The following is a 20,679-nucleotide window of genomic DNA, read 5'->3' on the forward strand; positions in this document are numbered from 1 at the left end:
GGTGGACAACTGGGAGGCGGACTTTCTGAGCGGACAGACCTTTCATCTGGGGGAGTGGGAACTCCATCCGGAAGTGTTCTCCAGTCTGATTCGCAAATGGGGTCAGCCGGAGTTAGATCTCATGTCATCTTGACAGTATATAAAGCTCCCTAGCTACGGGTCGAGGTCCAGGGCCAACCAGGCGGACCTGGTAGATGCCCTGGCGGTTCCTTGGAACCACATTCTTGTATACCTATTTCCTCCGTTTACGCTTCTTTCTCGAGTCATTGCTTGAATCAAACAGGAGAGGGCATCAGTGCTTCTCATTGCTCCTGCATGGTCTCGCAGGATTTGGTATGCAGATCTGGTGGACATGTCATCTCTGCCACCTTGGAGACTTCCGTTGAGGAAGGACCTTCTCATTCAAGGGTCCTTTCTTCACCCAAATTTAGTTTCTCTGAAGCTGATTGCTTGGAGATTGAACGCTTAATTCTAAGCGTTTTCTGGTCATAGAGATCATGATCCAGGCTCATAAACCTGTGACTAGAAAGATTTTTCCATAAGATATGGCGTAAATATCTTTATTGGTGTGAATCCAAGGGCCACTCATGGAGTAGAGTTAGGATTCCCAGAATTTTGTCCTTTCTCCAAGAAGGATTGGAGAAGGGTTTATCAGCAAGTTCCCTAAAGGGTCAGATCTCTGTCTTATCTATTTTGTTACACTAACGTCTGGCTGATGTCCCAGATGTTCAATCCTTTTGTCAGGCTTTGGTTAGAATCAGGCCTGTGTTTAAACCAATTGCTCCTCCATGGAATCTGAATTTAGTTCTTAAAGTTCTTCAAGGGGCTCCGTTTGAGCCTATGTTATCTTGAAAAGTTTTATTTCTTGTTGCCATTTCTTCAGTTTGAAGAGTGTCTGAGCTTTCGGCATTGCAATACAATTTGCCTTACCTTATTTTCATTCGGATAAGGTAGTTTTATGTACTAAACTAGGGTTCCTTCCTAGGGTTGTTTCAGACAGGAACATTAATCAGGAGATTGTTGTTCTTTCCTTGTGTCCTAATCCTCCTTCTCAAAAGGAACGTCTTTTGCACGTTTTGGACGTGGTTTGTGCTCTGAAATTTTTATTTACAAAGCGACTAAAGACTTTCGTCCGTCGTCTAATTTGTTTGTCGTTTTCTCTGGAATGCGTAAGGGTCAAAGACTACGGCTACCTCTCTTTCTTTTGGCTGAAGAGTATCATCCGTTTTGCATATGAAACTGCTGGACAGCAGCCTCCTGACAGTTACGGTTCATTCCACTAGGGCTGTTGCTTCCTCATGGGCATTCAAACATGAAGCTTCTGTAGAACAGATTTGCAAGGCTGCAACTTGGTCTTCTCTTCACACTTTTTCAAAAATTTTACAAATTTGATACTTTTGCCTCGACTGAGGCTGCTTTGGGAGAAAGGTTCTTCATGCAGTGGTGCCTTCCGTTTAGGTTCCCCGTCTTGTCCCTCCCTTATCATCCGTGTACTCTAGCTTTGGTATTGTATCCCACAAGTAAGGATGAAATCCGTGGACTCATCGTGTCTTTAAAAAGATAAGAATATTTATGCTTACCTGATAAATTTGTTTCTTTTTAGACACGATGAGTCCACGGCCCGCCCTGTTCTCTGAGACGGGTTATTAATTTTGGTAAACTTCAGACACCTCTGCACCTTTAAAAATAAAACAAAGAAAGAGGCGCCGTATGTGTGAATTTAGTGTAGTTCCCTACTATGGGTATAACAGTAAGGTAGGACTGTCTCACATATATTATATAACTGTGTATATTGATTGTTGTTAGTTACAGAGAGCATCAAATGAATTATAAATAAGAATGTGTTAGAACAGATGTATATGTGTAGTGCATTGATGTGTGTATTCATACTACTATAGATTTAATTATTATATCACAATAATATGCACTATGAGAAATGTCCAGGTGTTTCACCTCATTAGCAATTAAGCAAAGGGCTATTTTGATTGGTGTACTGGTTTTATGGGTGTGGGTGGGGACAGGTAGCTTAGCCCTATTTAAAGGTCTTATTCATAACATAACACATGCCTGATGAAACGGTTTACACTGTGAAACGCGTTGCATGCTATACACTTATTCTGCATGAGTGATATATTTTATAATTGTTTTTATCTTATATTAAATTCATTTTTATCATATATCCTCATTGCTGATTGTTATTTTCTGAGCTACCTGTCAATTCCACTGCTTGGGGAGTTCCCGTATTTTGCCTTATACAGCCAGCTGGTTTGCTGTGATAACCAGCCTGCCTCTATAGGCACATTGGAGTGCCGCTACAGAATGTGAGTACCTAGTACTTGTTTAAACAACCAATTGGGTGATTACAGATTCACACAGTCTGCGTGCCTTTCTGTGTCCTTGTGCTCAGCTCCAGATCTCCTTACCACGGGATGGAATGCTAATACCTAGTTGAAGCACCTGTGGACTCTGCATTCTGTGATATCCTGCTTGTGCCTTGTACAGCTAGCTGGTTTGCTGAGAACACCAGCCCGCACCTACAGGTACAATTTGAGTTCCGCTCCATATTGTGAGTACCCTGCACTTGTTCTATTTTGGTTGCTGCAGATTCACACATACGGCGCCTCTTTCCTTGTTTTATTTTTAGATATGCTGACCTTTGCATCGTGAAGATTGAGTGCTGCCTTCAGATCTTTTGGACAGTTATACTGGACTATTCACCATAATCTTTCATTCTCATTAAGGACTCTGATATCCATTGGTGATTTTATATCCACCTTGTGTTTTCTTATATACAATGATGTATGGTATTTTGTATATATATTAGCGCCCCCTATTGGCTTTATTACCCTTGCTACCTCTGCACCTTGGCTTTTCCTTTCTCTTCCTAACTTCGGTCGAATGACTGGAGTGGGAGGGAAGGGAGGAGCTATATATACAGCTCTGCTGTGGTGCTCTTTGCCTCCCCCTGCTGACCAGGAGGTGAATATCCCACAAGTAAGGAAGAAATTCGTGGACTTACAGTGTCTAAAAAAGAAACAAATTTATCAGGTAAGCATAAATTTTCTTTTTTATATACCTTGGGTCACATCAATATCCATAGCTTTTTATATTACCTGTTTTAATAAAATATATTTTGGATTATATGGAAGCCCGAGCGTGAATCATCATTTCTAGCCCTTGGTATCCTGTGCCTTGGGATCAGTTTTTGCTGGGACACTGTGAGTTCCCAGCTTGCGTCAATTAGCACACTGGGTGCTGCTCTATTTATGAGTATAACCACATTACAAGTTCTGTTTAATTTAACCACCACCGCAGTATCACACTAGGAGGCGCTGTCTTTTTTGTGATTCTCCTCTAAGATTCCTGCCACAAGTAATGAATGCAGCTGTGGACTCTCCCTGTATTAAGAAGGAAAACATAAATTATGCTTACCAGATCATTTCCTTTCCTTCTGTACAGGGAGAGTCCATAGCTCCCGCCCGTGTTCTCCGATGGGCGGCCCTAAATGTTATCTTGTTTCTTCTCGCACCTTTTTCACCTGATATTCCTCCTACTGTTCCTTGTTCCCTTGGCAGAATGACTGAGGGAAGTGGGGGAGGTATTTAAGCCTTTGGCTGGGGTATCTTTGCCGCCTCCTGGTGACCAGGTTCAGTATTTTCCACAAGTAGTGAATGCAGCTGTGGACTCATCCTGTACAGAAGGAAAGGAAATTATCTGGTAAGCATAATTTGTTTTTTTGTTCTAACAAATTCCATTATGTCTATTTCCACTACTCCTGTATCATGTGACAGCCATCAGCAAATCAGAAATGCATATATATCTTGCACATGATCATTAGGAGCTGGTGACTACAAAACGTGTAAAAATAAAAACTGCACATTTTGTTAATGGAAGCAAATTTGTTTAAAATTGCTGCTTTATCTGACTCATGGAAGTTTAATATTGACTTGAGTGTCCATTTTTAAAACAGCTATTTCAAATGACAAAACAAATGCAATTGAGCTGTTTGTAAACAATGTAATACACACAGCAGGTTAAATGGATATTTGGGAGCACATTTAAAGAGTTAAAAATATACAAGGTTGCTGTGTATTAACACTTTTTTTTTTCTCCTCTAGTAACCAGTATTAATTCAAATGAATTGCCAAAGGAAGGTGCTGGAATGCAGATAAAGAAGGAAGACACTGTTCAGAATGGAGCACAGCACCATTATCCAGAGCCCCTTTTACCTGCGCCCATCACCAGCGACAATCCTACTACTGCATATTCCCCAGGTGTGGCTGGTTCCCATAACACCCTAATGGAGTCTAGCTTTGAATCCCTAGATCTTAGAAAAGAAGCTTTGCAATCGCTGAAATTAAGCCTTCATATGCAGGAAACTGATTTATGTAAGCATTTCTTTCACTGTAGAGCAGCTTCACCCTTTTGCTTTACTAACATTTCTTATAAAGTGCATGGAATGTTTCTGGCTTGAGGTCATCAGTGACCTATTAATACAGCTATTTATTCTCAAATTGGTGCTAAAATGAAAGGTTGGGAGTGGCTAATTTAAGAAACAACTAATCCGATTACTAACGGAATATTTATGTTGTAGCTGATTCCTCATGCTAAAAAGTTAAGGCAGACAACAAGTATCTGCGTTTTGTGCCCCATGAAGTTGGTGCCGTATCTTCGTTATATGACAGGAGGGATATGAAAACCCAATAAATTGTTTTGTGATTCAGACAGAGCATACAATTTATAAAAAGTTTCTTATTTACTTCTATTATAAAATTTGCTCTGTTGTAAAGGCGATGCCTAGATTGGTGTCTGGAGCACTACGTGGCAGGAAATAGTACTGCTATCTAGTGTTCTTCAAACGTGCCTAAGCTTATGTCCCTGCTTTTCAGCTAAAGATACCAAGAGAACAAAGAAAATTAGATAATAAAAGTAAATTAGAAAGTGGTTTAAAATTGCATGCTTCATGTGAATCATGAAAGAGAAACATTTTAATTTTCATGTCCCTTTAGAAAGGAAAATTCCACTCTATATTATGTGGCTATATGTATTAGGGTGGCATCCTCTGAACCCACCGTAAAGGGATTCAAGCAGAACATGGAGTTTTAACCCCTTAATGACCGGACCATTTTTCAATTTTCTTACCCTTAATGACAATGGCTATTTTTACATTTCTGCAGTGTTTGTGTTTAGCTGTAATTTTCATCTTACTCATTTACAGTACCCACACATATTATATACCGTTTTTCTCGCCATTAAATGGACTTTCTAAAGATACCATTATTTTCATCATCCTATATTATAAAAGGCCAAGTGTTTGTCTGAAGCCGTCATGCGCAGTAGAGACAAACACTTGGCCTTGAGATAGGGAGCGCGAGGTACACAAACAGCTGTGAGGTCTGGGGAGCGCGAGGTAAGCTGATTGAAACAGCCTGTGGCAAGAGATATTGAGCGCGAGCTACTCAACAGCTGTGAGGTGTGCTGCGTGAGAAGCGGCCGCACGCTCCCCAGACCTCACAGCTGTTTGTGGCCGACGGGAGCGTTGCGATGGGGGCGTGGCCGGGCGGGTGCCGCCGCGATGGGGCGTGGCCGGGCGTTGCGATGGGCGTGGCCGGGCGGGTGCCATCGCGATGGGGCGTGGCTGGGCGGGGTCCCGCGATGTGAAGACTTCAAGCCAGAGCCAGAGAGGGAGCAGGAGAGGGGGGGAGAGAGAGCCAAAGAGAAGGGGGGAGAGAGAGCCAAAGAGAAGGGGGGAGAGAGAGCCAAAGAGAAGGGGGGGGGAAGAGCCAAAGAGAAGGGGGGAGCCAAAGAGAAGGGGGGGGAGAGCCAAAGAGAAGGGGGGGGGCAGAGCCAAAGAGAAGGGGGGGGGGCAGAGCCAAAGAGAAGGGGGGGGGGCAGAGCCAAAGAGAAGGGGGGGGGCAGAGCCAAAGAGAAGGGGGGGGGAGAGCCAAAGAGAAGGGGGGGGGAGAGAGCCAAAGAGAAGGGGGGGGGGCAGAGCCAAAGAGAAGGGGGGGGGGGAGAGCCAAAGAGAAGGGGGGGGGGAGAGAGCCAAAGAGAAGGGGGGGGGAGAGAGCCAAAGAGAAGGGGGGGGGGAGAGCCAAAGAGGAAAAAGAGCCAAAGAAGGGGGGAGAGAGAGCCAAAGAGAAGGGGGGGGAGAGAGCCAAAGAGAAGGGGGGGGGCAGAGCCAAAGAGAAGGGGGGGGGCAGAGCCAAAGAGAAGGGGGGGGAGAGAGCCAAAGAGAAGGGGGGGGGGAGAGAGCCAAAGAGAAGGGGGGGGGGGGAGAGCCAAAGAGGAAAAAGAGCCAAAGAAGGGGGGAGAGAGAGCCAAAGAAGGGGGGAGAGAGAGCCAAAGAAGGGGGGAGAGAGAGCCACAGAGGGGGGAGAGAGAGCCACAGAGGGGGGAGAGAGAGCCACAGAGGGGGGAGAGAGAGCCAAAGAGGGGGGAGAGATAGCCAAAGAGGGGGAGGGAGAGCCAAAGAGGGGGAGGGAGAGCCAAAGAGGGGGGGAGAGCCAAAGAGGGGGGAGAGAGAGAGCCAAAGGGGGGGGGGGGGGCAGAGCCAAAGAGGGGGGAGAGAGAGAGCCAAAGGGGGGGGGGGGGCAGAGCCAAAGAGGGGGGAGAGAGAGAGCCAAAGGGGGGGGGGAGAGAGCCAAAGAGGGGGGAGAGAACAAAAGAGGGGAGAGAGAGAGCAAAAGAGGGGGGGGAGAGCCAAAGAGGGGTGAGAGAGAGAGCCAAAGGGGGGGGAGAGAGCCAAAGAGGGGGGAGAGAGAGCCAAAGAGGGGGGGAGAGAGAGCCAAAGAGGGGGGGAGAGAGAGCCAAAGAGGGGGGAGAGAGAGCCAAAGAGGGGGGAGAGAGAGCCACAGAGGGGGGAGAGAGAGCCAAAGGGAGGGGGGCATAGCCAAAGAGGGGGGGAGAGCCAAAGAGGGGGGAGAGAGAGAGCCAAAGGGGGGGGGGCAGAGCCAAAGAGGGGGGAGAGAGAGAGCCAAAGGGGGGGGGGGAGAGAGCCAAAGAGGGGGGAGAGAACAAAAGAGGGGAGAGAGAGAGCAAAAGAGGGGGGGGGAGAGCCAAAGAGGGGTGAGAGAGAGAGCCAAAGGGGGGGAGAGAGCCAAAGAGGGGGGAGAGAGAGCAAAAGAGGGGGGAGAGAACAAAAGAGGGGAGAGAGAGAGCAAAAGAGGGGGGGGAGAGCCAAAGAGGGGGGAGAGAGAGAGCCAAAGGGGGGGCAGAGCCAAAGAGGGGGGGAGAGAACAAAAGAGGGGAGAGAGAGCGCAAAAGGGGGGGGGGGAGCCAAAGAGGGGGGGCAAAGGGGAGGGGAGAGCCAAAGAGGGGGGAGAGAGAGAGCCAAAGAGGAAAGAGAAAAGAGAGCCAAAGAGGGGGAGAGAGCCAAAGAGGGGGGAGAGAGACAAAGAGGGGGGGGAGAGAGCCAAAGGGGGGGAGAGCCAAAGAGGGGGGAGAGAGAGAGCCAAAGAGGAGAGAGAGCCAAAGGGGGGGGGGGGCAAATAGGGGGGGAGAGAGCCAAAGAGGGGGGAGAGAGAGCAAAAGAAAGGAGGGAGAGAGCAAAAGAGGGGAGAGAGAGAGAGCAAAGGAGAGGGGGGAGAGAAAGCAAAAGAGAGGGGGAAGAGAGAGCAAAAGAGAGGGGGGAGAGAGCAAGGGGTGGGACCACTGTACTGCAAAAAATGGCCCGTGTACACGGGCTTTAGTACTAGTATCTTATAATTTACTAAAAAAAATAAGATAAAATATGAGGAAAAAATTGAAAAAAACACACTTTTTCTAACTTTGACCCCCAAAATCTTTTACACATCTACAATCACCAAAAAACACCCATGCTAAATAGTTTCTAAATTTTGTCCTGAGTTTAGAAATACCCAATGTTTACACATTCTTTGCTTTTTTTGCAATTTATGGGGCAATAAATACAAGTAGCACTTTGCTATTTCCAAACCACTTTTTTTCAAAATTAGCGCTAGTTACATTGGAACCCTGATATCTGTCAGGAATACCTGAATATCCCTTGACATGTATATAATTTTTTTTTAGAAGACAACCCAAAGTATTGATCTAGGCCCATTTTGGTATATTTTATGCCACCATTTCACCGCCAAATGCGAGCAAATAAAATTTTTTTTTTTACATTTTTCACAATTTTAGGTTTCTCACTGAAATAATTTACAAACAGTTTGTGCTATTATGGCAGAAATTGTTGTAAAAGCTTCTCTGGGATCCCCTTTGTTCAGAAATAGCAGACTTATATGGCTTTGGTGTTGCTTTTTGGTAATTAGAAGGCCGCTAAATGCTGCTGCGCACCACACGTGAATTATGCCCAGCAGTGAAGGGGTTAAATTAGGTAGCTTGTAGGGAGCTTGCAGGGTTAATTTTAGAGATCAGCCTCCCACCTGACACATCCCACCCCCTGATCCCTCCCAAACAGCTCTCTTCCCTCCCCCACCCCACAATTGTTACCGCCATCTTAAGTACTGGCAGAAAGTCTGCCAGTACTAAATAAGTTTTTTTTTTTTTTTTTAAATAAAAATAATAAAATCTTTTAGCTGGGATGGACCGCTGCCTTAGCCCCAACCTCCCTGATCCCCCCCCTACCTAATTACCGCCATCTTAGGTACTGGCAGCTGTCTGCCAGTACCCACTTTGGCCCCAAAAAACAAAGTATTTTTATTTTATTTTTTAATTAACTCTTTCTGTAGTGTAGCAGCCCCTCCACAATACCCCCTCCCAGATCCATTTATATTTAAAAAAAAATTTTTTACCTTTCCCTGGCTTTCTGCCCTCATTGGTGTCAGTGTGGCTAATGCGCGCGCGTGCACGTGTACATGCGCGGGCGACTCGTGCACGTGCACTATGTTCACGCGCACGCACGCGCATCTCGTGCACGCGCACGCTCCCTCCCACCCGGACAACGGCACCATCACTACCGGTGCAGAGAGGGCCACAGAGTGGCTCTCTCTGCATCGGAGGCTTGTAAAGGGGTATTGCAGGATGCCTCCATATTGAGGCATCACTGCAATACCCTCAGAGCTGCTGGAAGTGATTGTGATCGCTTCCAGCACTCTGTTAGACAACTGACGTACCAGGTACGTCCATTGTCATTAACTGTTAGTTTTTGCATGACGTACCTGGTACGTCAGTTGTCATTAAGGGGTTAAAGGGGCACTAAAGACTTATGCACCTCCCTCTAATCATGGGTGCTGCCATTATGGAACCTAGGTTACACTGCAGGTATGTGAAGGAGATTTGTGCACGTCAGCACTGCAATATAGAGCAAGTTGGATTTCAACATTGCAGCACTTAATGCTAGAGAGAGGCTTGGTATAACCTCAATACTTTGCTTGTAAAATGTATTTAGTGTTACCTGTCCCTTTTTAAACTACTTTCCAATGTACTTCTATTATCAAATTTGCTTTATTCTCTTGGTATCCTATGTTGAGGAATACGTCTAGGTATGCTTAAAGTAGCTCAGGAGTGTGCATGTGTCTTTAGCAGTCTAATACAGCAGACTTTGTTTATAGCAATGTTATAGATAGTTACAATGTTGCAAACACTGCTGCGAAATGGCTGAAGACATGTGCACACTTCTGATCAAATTGATTATAGAAGTAAACTGGAATGCTGTCCAATACATTTAAGTGTAATTTCACTTGACTGTCCCTTTAAACATTTAAACCATTAAAATCAAGCTTATACGGAGAACATAAATATATATTATATAAATAAAAGTTGGTAGGGCTTAGCACTCTCACCTCTTTGGATGTCTGCTGGGGTTTCTTGAATGGTAGATTATAACATCTCTCTGGGCATGCAAGGGAATCATAAAACATTATTTTAAAGGTGATGTTTCAGGGCACAATAACCCCTTCTGCCCTGAAACATCACCTTCAAGGAAAGTTTTTTTTTCTCCAACATAGGTGTGTCCGGTCCACGGCGTCATCCTTACTTGTGGGATATTCTCTTCCCCAACAGGAAATGGCAAAGAGCCCAGCAAAGCTGGTCACATGATCCCTCCTAGGCTCCGCCTACCCCAGTCATTCTCTTTGCCGTTGCACAGGCAACATCTCCACGGAGATGGCTAAGAGTTTTACTTCACAAAAGGCTGGCAGCTGTGCCAGACGTTCAAGCGTTTGTTCAGGCTCTGGTTAGAATCAAGCCTGTTTACAGACCTTTGACTCCTCCCTGGAGTCTTAATCTAGTTCTTTCAGTTCTTCAAGGGGTTCCGTTTGAACCCTTACATTCCGTAGATATTAAGTTATTATCTTGGAAAGTTTTGTTTTTGGTTGCAATTTCTTCTGCTAGAAGAGTTTCTGAGTTATCTGCTCTGCAGTGTTCTCCGCCCTATCTGGTGTTCCATGCAGATAAGGTGGTTTTGCGTACTAAGCCTGGTTTTCTTCCGAAAGTTGTTTCCAACAAAAATATTAACCAGGAGATTGTTGTACCTTCGTTGTGTCCGAATCCAGTTTCAAAGAAGGAACGTTTGTTACACAATTTGGACGTAGTCCGTGCTCTAAAATTCTATTTAGAGGCTACTAAAGATTTCAGACAGACATCTTCTTTGTTTGTTGTTTATTCTGGTAAAAGGAGAGGTCAAAAAGCAGCTTCTACCTCTTTCTTTTTGGCTTAAAAGCATTATCCGATTGGCTTATGAGACTGCCTGACGGCAGCCTCCTGAAAGAATCACAGCTCATTCCACTAGGGCTGTGGCTTCCACATGGGCCTTCAAGAACGAGGCTTCTGTTGACCAGATATGTAAGGCAGCGACTTGGTCTTCACTGCACACTTTTGCCAAATTTTACAAATTTGATATTTTTGCTTCTTCAGAGGCTATTTTTGGGAGAAAGGTTTTGCAAGCCGTGGTGCCTTCCATTTAGGTGACCTGATTTGCTCCCTCCCTTCATCCGTGTCCTAAAGCTTTGGTATTGGTTCCCACAAGTAAGGATGACGCCGTGGACCGGACACACCTATGTTGGAGAAAACAGAATTTATGCTTACCTAATAAATTACTTTCTCCAACGGTGTGTCCGGTCCACGGCCCGCCCTGGTTTTTTTAATCAGGTCTGATGAATTATTTTCTCTAACTACAGTCACCACGGTATCATATGGTTTCTCCTATGCATATTTCCTCCTGTACGTCGGTCGAATGACTGGGGTAGGCGGAGCCTAGGAGGGATCATGTGACCAGCTTTGCTGGGCTCTTTGCCATTTCCTGTTGGGGAAGAGAATATCCCACAAGTAAGGATGACGCCGTGGACCGGACACACCGTTGGAGAAAGTAACTTATCAGGTAAGCATAAATTCTGTTTTTTTTTTATGATTCACTTGCAAGCCCAGAGAGTGCAGAACGTTTTGATAATTCTTGATATAGACACACACACAGGCTCTTGATAATGTGCATTAAAGTACTTATTATTAAAGTGAAGGTAAAGTCAAACGCCTTATTACAAATAATTAGAGATATGATGGCAAATAAATATGTTTCATTCATCAATTTGTTATAAAACATATATTACCTGTGATATCTAATGTTTTTATCATCTAATCGGCTTTCCGAAAAACAACCCGTACATTTATCTTTTTTTCTAAATACCTATAACGTGCTTCAGAGATCCAATTGATTTTCTGGCCGTTAGGCGGCCGTCAAATTTCGTCATCAACATTGCGGTTTACATGCGCATGCGTGACAATTTCTCCTCCTCAATTTGCAAGCGAGCGCGTCCTCGTTTCGAGCATGCGCATTACCAAATTTGGGTTGTAGTCATTGAAGGAGCTGCCAAGTTTTTTCGCATGCGCAGTAGAGCCAAACAAAACAGATTAACGCCTGCACAAAGATCACTGTCTATAATTGATGCGCATGCGCGGTTAATCCGTGCTCGATGTGCACGAGTATGCAAAACACGTATAGAGCGGATGGGACCGCTCTATACGTCAGAGTGTCTTAAAACAGGAAATGGAGCGTGGGAGGAGATTATTCAAGGAACGGTAGGAAATATAAAGTTATAAATAGAACATAATAGATAAAAAAATTTAATAAAAAAAACCTAGCGACTGCATTGGGGTTATTAACAGTAACATAAAAACGATTGCTGGTTAGAACAACTTTACCTTCACTTTAATTTATAGTCAGAAGTGTTTTTTGCTGATAAAGCGCATTTGGTGGTTTGTTGATATAATTTCATTATGGGCCTAACACCTTGGTAGTTAGAATGGTTGGAGTAAGAGTAAGGATAGTAATCAAAATTTAGTAGCTGTATATAGTTTTTCATCTTAATACGAGGAGAGTCCACGGCTTCATTTATTACTTGTGGGAAATACAGAACCTGGCCACTAGGAGGAGGCAGACACCCCAGCCAAAGGCTTAAAGTGAAGGTAAAGTTACCTTGACTATGATCCACAATCCAATTCTGTGTTAAAAATCAATAGGACTTTAATTCATATTTTTTTTTTTAAATATTTATTCTAAACCAAGTAATCTCACTTTTTTAAATACCCTTTTTGATGCTCTAAAAAATCAACCCTTTTTTTTTTTTTTTTTTTTTTTTGAATTCTGGGTCATGTTGTGTTTTTTTTTTTTTTTTTAACAGCCAGATGAAAATCTGGCCGTTAGGCGGCTGTGACCCTACATCATCCGCCTACTTGTTGATATGCGCATGCTCTATAGTCTAATTATTCCTCTCATAGTACACGCGCGTACTAGTTTTGCAATACTTGTTGTTCTCCTCTTAGGGTAGTCAGTCGGTCCCAATCTCACACCATGGAGGGAATGAGGGTGAGCGGCACAAGCAGTGCAAAAAAAGAGAATTCCATGTTTATTTTGGGTAAATGCTATTAGGCTGCCGCAGGCATTACAAGAATTAAAAATGGTATCGTGCTTTAATCATGTGTTGTATAGCTATTTGCCTTTTAGGATGGAACTTTTCCGAGTACACTGTTAATCAAATGCCGATACGTGACGCTACCTCTGTTGCTCATGTTTTTGGATAGTACTCCGCTGTGCTGAAGTCTGGAGAGAATTTTAGTTTTGTGCACCTGTCAGAGAGATTACTCCCACGGCTGTTAGACATGCAGCATCTCGCTATGAAGGATTGATTGCTTTATTGTGTTTTTTGTTGCGACATGTGTGAGATGTGGCTCTGGCAATGTGTGAACAGTCAAGTTCTTCATTCTTTTGGATTATTGCGCAGCCTGTTTAGTTTGGCACGCTTTTGCTTGGCTGCAGGGGCGGTCCTGCATGGCACTCCATGTGACCGGGTGTGGCCTCATTCTCTTCCTTTTCCTGACCTTCGGTTGCAGGAGACGAAAGCAGTTTCTCTGTGGGCCTGGGTCATAGGAGATGGTGAGTGCCCCGGCCATTGGGGTATAAAGGTGCCATTTATATTTTTCTATAGTCCATATTAAAGGCGCAAGCTATGGAGGACTCTGATGCGTTAAAGGGTACTCCCTCTCTGCCTAAATCTAATGCCTGTGTTTATTGTGAGGAGGCTACGGTATATCCGCCGGCTCAACTATGTTCCACATGCCTTGATAAAATAGTGAGATCTAAAAAGAACAAGATGTTTAGTACGACTGAGCTGTCCACCTCTGAGGGGTCTCCGTCCCGTGAGGTGCGTTTCCTACAATCATCTCCAATTACGGGAGGGGCCCTGTGGCCGCCAGATTTTGCTGATCAGTTGCAAACGGCGGTGTCTGCGGCCTTAAGTGCTTTACCTCGTACTGCTAAGCGCAAGCAAAAGGTTAAACATTGCTTTCCTTCCCAGGGGTCATCTACTCCGTTGGATTTATCTGAGAATAGTTTATCTGCTGATGCAGAAGACTCCGATACTTCAGAGGACTCTTTCTCTGGGTAGGAATCTGTGGCCTCTAAACCTCCGACTGCGGAGGAACCAGACTTTAGGTTTAGGATGGAACACTTATGCTTTTTATTAAAAGAAGTGTTGGCTACTCTAGAGGTTCCGGAACCGAAGTTACCGGAGGAACCTTCTATTCCTAAGCTTGATAAAGTTTATAAAGACAGAGTGGTGCCCCAGACTTTCCCGGTTCCCTTAAAGATGGCGAATATTATTAAGAATGAATGGGAGAGACTTGGTTAATCTTTCTCCCCTTCTTCATTTAAAAAAACTGTTCCTGATTCTCAGCTAGAATTGTGGGGATCTGTCCCTAAGGTGGATGGAGCTATCTCCACGCTCGCTAAGCGCACCACAAGGGTGCCTTTCTACCGCAGGATAAGAAAAATAAACCTAATCTAATTTTCATCCCTTTCGTTCGGATAAGTCCCAACGACAGCAGCCTGCTGCGAAGCCCGAGCAGTCCAAGGGATCTTGGAAGCCTTCTCAGCAGAGCAAGAAGCCCGCCGAGACAAAATCGCCATGGATGGCCCCCGATCCGTCTCTGGATCTTGTAGGGGGCAGACTATATCCTTGTGTTCTGGAGGATATTGCCCAGGGTTACAGGATAGGTTTCAAAACTCATCCTCCCAGGTGTAGATTCCTCTTGTCAAATCTATTGTCAAGACCAGAGAAACCAGATGCCTTTCTAGAGTGCATGAGGGATCTCTCCTCTCTAGGCATAATTGTACCGGTACCTCTAGCAGAAAGAGGTCTAGGGTACTATTCAAACCTTTCTGTGGTCCCAAAGGAGGGCACGTTTCGCCCGATTCTGGACCTAAAGTGCTAAAACAAACACGTTTCTGTCAGTCCCATCGTTCAAGATGGAGACGATAAGGTCTATTCTGCCCTTAGTTCATAACTACGATAGACTTGAAGGACGCTTACCTTCATGTGCCAATACACAAGGATCACTTCAAGTTCCTAAGATTCGCTTTTCTGGACCAGCACTTCCAGTTTGTAGCTCTCCCCTTAGGTCTGGCTACTGCCCCAAAAGTCTTTTACAAAGGTTCTGGGAGCTTTGCTCGCGGTGGCGAGATCCATAGGTATTGCAGTAGCACCTTATCTGGACGACATACTGGTACAGACTCGGTCCTGCTGGCTGGCGGAGGACCATTCAAGAGCTCTTCTTCAATCTCATGGATGGAAGATGAACTCAGGAAAGAGTTCTCTGGTTCCCAGTACGAGAGTGGAGTTCCTGGGCACGATAATAGACTTTATATCCATGAAGATATTCCTGACAGATTAGAGACGTTGCAAAATTGCCTCCAGCTGTCTTACCCTTCAAACCTCAAGGCCATCTGTGGCCCGGTGTATGGAGGTGATTGGGCTCATGGTATCCAGTATAGATGTAATTCCATTCGCCAGGTTCCATCTCCGACCTCTTCAGTTGTGCATGCTGAGGCAATGGAACGGCGATCACTCGGATCTATCCCAACAGATCTGTCTGGACAACTGGTCGAGGGAATCCCTCTCTTGGTGGATTTGTCCAGATCTGCTGTTCCAGGGGACATCCTTCCTGAGACCATCCTGGGAGATTGTGACTACGGATGCAAGCATCTCCGGATGGAGAGCTGTTTGGGGAGCCAGTAAGGCACAGGGCAGGTGGAATCGGGAGGTGTCGCTTCTTCCGATCAACATCCTGGAACTTCGATCGATCTTCAACGCTCTGAGGGCTTGACCCTCCTGGGTTCGTCCCAGTTCATCAGATTCCAGTTGGACAACATTACCTTACATCCACCACCGGGGGGGGTTGGGGGGAAACGAGAAACTCGCTAGCCATGAGGAAAGTATCTCGGATTCTGAATTTGGCGGAGACCCACAACTGCTCGCTGTCAGCGATTTACATCCCAGGTGTGGACAACTGGGAAGCGGATTTTCTCAGCAGACAATCGTTTCATCCGATGGAATGGGCGCTTCACCCCGAAGTGTTTGCAGAAATTTGCAACAGATGGGGGACTCCGGAGATAGATCTTGTAGAATCTGCTAACTTTTTAGTTACTGTTTCCTCACTAATATTACCTTTATCTTAGTAAATCAGGACGCTGCTTGATGACATTATTTATTTTATTAGACAGAAAATAAGTATTTACATAGAAACAAGTTACTGACTAATGTAAGGAAAGGGAAGGGGGAGAGAGAAATGGAAGGGAAGAGGTGAGTGAGAAGAGAGCTTAGCCTAGCCTACATACAATGGCAACTAATTTATATAGTCATTCATTCACTCACCCAGCCCACACTCAGTTGTAAATTCCTCATTCGGAGACAAGATGACATCATTAGATCAATGGGGGTAGAATGTCACTTCCTTAGGCTATTGCTGGTAGATAAAATCAGGGCCTTGTACACCATCTGTGCTGAAATGCTAAATGTTGTAAGGGTTGTAAAATTTCTTAGTAAATCCTGTGGTATCCTTTTGATCTATTGTTTACATACAGTGGTTGATCAGATTTCCAACTGGTTTTCACCAAACTTTGTCTTGTAACCTCTGAACTGGAAAAGCTGGTAAGTGTAGGTCAGTCTGCATTTAACCCTTTGTATCCTTGATGTTGTAGAGAAATGTCCCTTAGCATTTCAATATCCTATAATGTCCATGAAAAAAAGTCTGATTTTAAAATTAGGTGTGTTCATAAAATACAACAGATCTCATGGTCTCCAGACTCAACCTCAAGCTACCCAGATAGGGTCGCAGTCCAGGGATCCCCAGGCAGAACTGATAAATGCCTTGGCAATGCATTGGGGATTCAACCTAGTTTACATATTTCCTCCGTTACCACTTCTACCTCGTGTAGTGGCCCGCATCAAGCAGGAGCAAGCATTGACTATTCTGATTGCTCTGTTGTGGCCACGGCGGATGTGGTTTGCGGATCTGGTGGGGATGTCATTGTCTCCTCCGTGGAGGTTGCCCTGTCGCAGGGATCTGCTAGTACAGGGCCCCTTTGTGCATCAAAATCTAGTTTCTCTGAGGTTGACTGCGTGGAGATTGAACGCTTAGTCTTAGCCCAGAGAGGGTTTTCTGAGAGGTTGAATGATACTCTCGTTTAAGCCAAGAAGCCGGTCACCCGTCGCATCTATCATAAGGTGTGGAGGACCTACTTACTCTGGTGTGAGACCTGTGGATATTCTTGGCACAAGGTCAGAATATCCAGGATCTTTTCCTTCTTCCAGGATGGTTTGGAGAAGGGACTTGCCGCTAGTTCCTTGAGGGGACAGATTTCGGCTTTATCTGTGTTACACAAGATGCTTGCGGAGCTTCCTGATATACAGTCTTTTGTTCAGGCTCTATCCAGGAACAGGCCTCTATTCAAACATTCTACTCCTTGGAGTTTGAATCTGATTCTTAGGGTTTTGCAGAAGACCCCTTTTGAGCCTATGCATTCTCTTGACGTTAAGATACTGTCTTGGAAGGTTCTTTTTCTACTGGCTATTGCTTCAGCACGCAGAGTCTCTGAGTTGGCGGCCTTGCAATGTGAGTCTCCTTACTTGTTTTTCATACCAATTAGGCTGTCCTTCCTACTGGGTTGGGATTTCTCCCTAAGGTTATGTCTGATCGCAACGTTAATCAGGAGATTGTAGTTCCTTGTGTCCTAACCCTTCTTCAAAAGAACAGTTACTTCATAACTTGGATGTGGTTCGAGCTTTGAAGTTTTATCTTTAGGCTACGAAGGATTTCTGACAGACTTCAGCATTGTTTTTTGTCTATTCAGGAAAGTGCAAAGGGCAGAAGGCTTCTTCCACTTCCCTATCCTTTTGGCCGAGGAGCATGATTCACCTGGCTTATGAGACAGTGGGATATAAGCTTCCTCAGAGGATTACGACTCACTCAACTAGAGCTTTGGCTTTTTCTTGGGCCTTCAAGAATGAGGCCTATGGAGCAGATTTGTAAGGTGGCTACCTGGTCCTCCTTACATACTTTTTCAAAGTTTAACAAATTTGACGTGTTTGCTTCGGGCTGAAGCAGCTTTTGGGAGAAAGGTTTTGCAGTCTAGGGTCTGCCTCCTTTTTTTTTTTTTTTTTTTTTTTTTTTTTTTCCATTCAGTGTCCTCTTGAGCTTGGGTATTTGTTTCCCACAAGTAATGAATGAAGCCGTGGACTCTCCTCGTATTAAGAAGGAAAACCTAAATTATGCTTACCTGATCATTTAATTTCCATCTGTACGAGCTTCCGCCCGGTTCTCCATTGGGCGGACCTAAAAAATTTTTTTTCTTCTTCTAGCACCATTTATACCCTGATATTTCTCCTACTGTGCCTTGGGGGATGAGGGGAGTGGGGGATGAGGGGAACGGGGGAGGTATTTAATCCTTTGGCTGGGGGTGTCTTTGCCTCCTCCTGGTGGCAAGGTTCTGTATTTCCCACAAGTAATGAATGAAACCGTGGACTCTCCTCGTACAGATGGAAATGAAATTATCAGGTAAGAAGATTTTATGTTTTTTTTGTTTTTACTATTGTGGTGAGACCGTCTTTGTGTTTGTGCATAGAGGGGCTGTTTGCCAGTGTTGCACAAATAAGAATACTTGATTCTTCTCAACTGTTTCTATTAAAAAAAAAAACAATTTTGTATGGTAACAGAGAGACTGCAATACTCCGAATAGAGGTACAAAGTTCCTGTGGGAGAAACTTTAAAGACATAGCATATTACAGAGGGAGAAAGTATTCTTTTGAATATAATTTCTTGCTCTGTATTCCTATTTTATATTAATGTATAATGCTCTTATGCTTGTGCATGCTATTTCTAAATGTGTTATTGGTTCTGTTTTTTGATTATTATTACAAAACAGAATTGGAATCAGTCAGATTATCTTTACCCTTTTTCCCCTCACATTGCTTCCCCCCCCCTATTTTCTCTTACAACTGTAGGTTCCCATGATGCACCACTTCCCCCAGAGAAAGAAGAGCAGATCCGAATGCAGGCTCGACGCCGCTTGGAAGAACAGCTAAAACAGTATAGAGTGAAACGTCATCAAGAGAGAGTAAAGTATTGTAGTTTATATTTCCATACATACTTGTTGGATATTGGGGTTATGCCAAATTGCTAAATGAATAATTGTCAGACTGCAAAATCTTCTGTATAAAACACATCCTCTGCTAGATTTTTCTAATAAAGTAAATTGTTAGGCACACAAGTATATTGACAATCACTGTATGTTTTAAATAATTTTGTAAAATGTAAGAGCGGCAAAAACAGATTAAATAAAATAATACATCACTACACGTATACTACTGGGCATAATATTGGCTAATCTACAAAAATGACAAAAGCACTTGCCAATAGTCTCACGAGTTGTTTTAAATATGGAAGGCACAAGCCTGTAATGCAAATCAAAAGACTATGGAGTTGAGTTAAGGACAATATGTCATAAAATGTTTTTCCCTTAATGTTTTTCTGATAGCTTCATTTACCAGTTGCGGATTATACGAAATTAGTTTATTTTTGCTCTTTTAAACCACAGCCATTAAAATGGGCTGAACTTAAGCTGTCCTGATATTTTTTTATTTTTTTTTTATTTGATTTTTTAAAATTATTATATCGGTCTTTTGATACAATGAAACAACAATGCTGTTACAGTACAATTATTTTCAAGATAGTACAGGTCATCACATTTGTAACGTGGTAAATCACAACCAGCTGCAAAGTCTATTCAATCTGAATGTCCAAAGTGTTCCTTCCTGATAACAGTTGACTCGCAGTGGTTAAACAAAAAGAAAAAAGTTAAATTGGTCCATGATAAACAGTATCACAGACATAACAAATAAACTTATAACTATGCCGAATCTCTCAAAGCAAAAAAAAAATAATTGGATACATCTTTAGCTCCTCCCATACCCTTCAAACCAATCCTTATGTATATGTAAAATAATTAGTGTGTTGGTCTAGGGATTAGGCATGGGAAAGAGGAGAATGAAAATGAAAGTGAGAATGATGGGCAGAGGCAAGATCACCACTTGTGATTTCCTCAGTAAGTTCAAATGCAGGTAATAACTCCTCATGTTACCCCAGAGTCCTGCACCTCTCCTTATTTTATCATGTTTTATGCACAGAAATGCTTCTTTCTTTTACAAGATATGAAGAGTCCACGGATTTCATCCTTACTTATGGGATATCGCCTCCTGGTCAGCAGGAGGAGGCAAAGAGCCCCACAGCAGAGCTGTATACATAGCTCCTCCCTTCCCTCCCACTCCTGTCATTCTCTTTGCCTGTGTTAGTGATAGGAAGAGGTAAAGTGAGGTGTTAGTTAGATTCTTCAAGAAAAGTTTATTATTTTTAAATGGTACCAGTGTGTACTATTTTTTTTTTTCTCAGGGCTAGCACTTCTGGCTTTTCAGCAATGAACAAGGGGAGATCTTTATTCTACTAAAACGCTCCCATATTGGTTGATGCCCTGCTGATGGTCCTAGCAGATATTATCTAAGACCCTAGTTGTTTCCCACTGATGTGCTGAAGGTGAGGAAAAGGAACATCTTCATTGTGTGGGACAGCGTCATACTGCATTCAGCATTGAGGTATGTACAGTCATTTATTTCTGGGGAGACTGAAGTATCTCAGAATAGACTAACACTCCCGGTACAGGGAAGGGGTAATCGTTTATGCACAGGGTCGAGTTATGTGCATAAGTATTGCCTTTTTTATTTGGATGATCAGTGGCCTAATAAAGGGTTAACCGGTGGCTATTCTTTTATTATGGGCTTGACGCTGGGGTTTGGCATGCGCGGCAAAAGTGTTCTATATTATGGCAAATATCAGAATATGTGTGTTTATTGTGAGGGGACACATTGGTGGTTAGCGGTACTTGTTTAAAATACA

At 43.9% G+C, this 20,679-nt stretch overlaps 1 protein-coding gene across 2 annotated transcripts in view; it reads left to right on the forward strand.

Moving 5' to 3' along the window:
* The window catches only part of GOLGA3 (golgin A3), a 213,751-nt gene that overhangs the window by 37,743 nt on the left and 155,329 nt on the right, over window positions 1-20,679 (forward strand). The window contains exons 3-4 of one of the 2 annotated variants that reach the window (XM_053701891.1): window positions 4,119-4,388; window positions 18,735-18,847. In XM_053701891.1, coding sequence (XP_053557866.1) covers window positions 4,119-4,388; window positions 18,735-18,847 — 383 coding nt within the window. The remainder of the gene's footprint in view (window positions 1-4,118; window positions 4,389-18,734; window positions 18,848-20,679) is intronic. The other variant, XM_053701892.1, reaches the window with a different exon arrangement.

Source organism: Bombina bombina, chromosome 2 (genome assembly GCF_027579735.1).
Source record: "Bombina bombina isolate aBomBom1 chromosome 2, aBomBom1.pri, whole genome shotgun sequence".
NCBI classification, from domain to species: domain Eukaryota; kingdom Metazoa; phylum Chordata; class Amphibia; order Anura; family Bombinatoridae; genus Bombina; species Bombina bombina.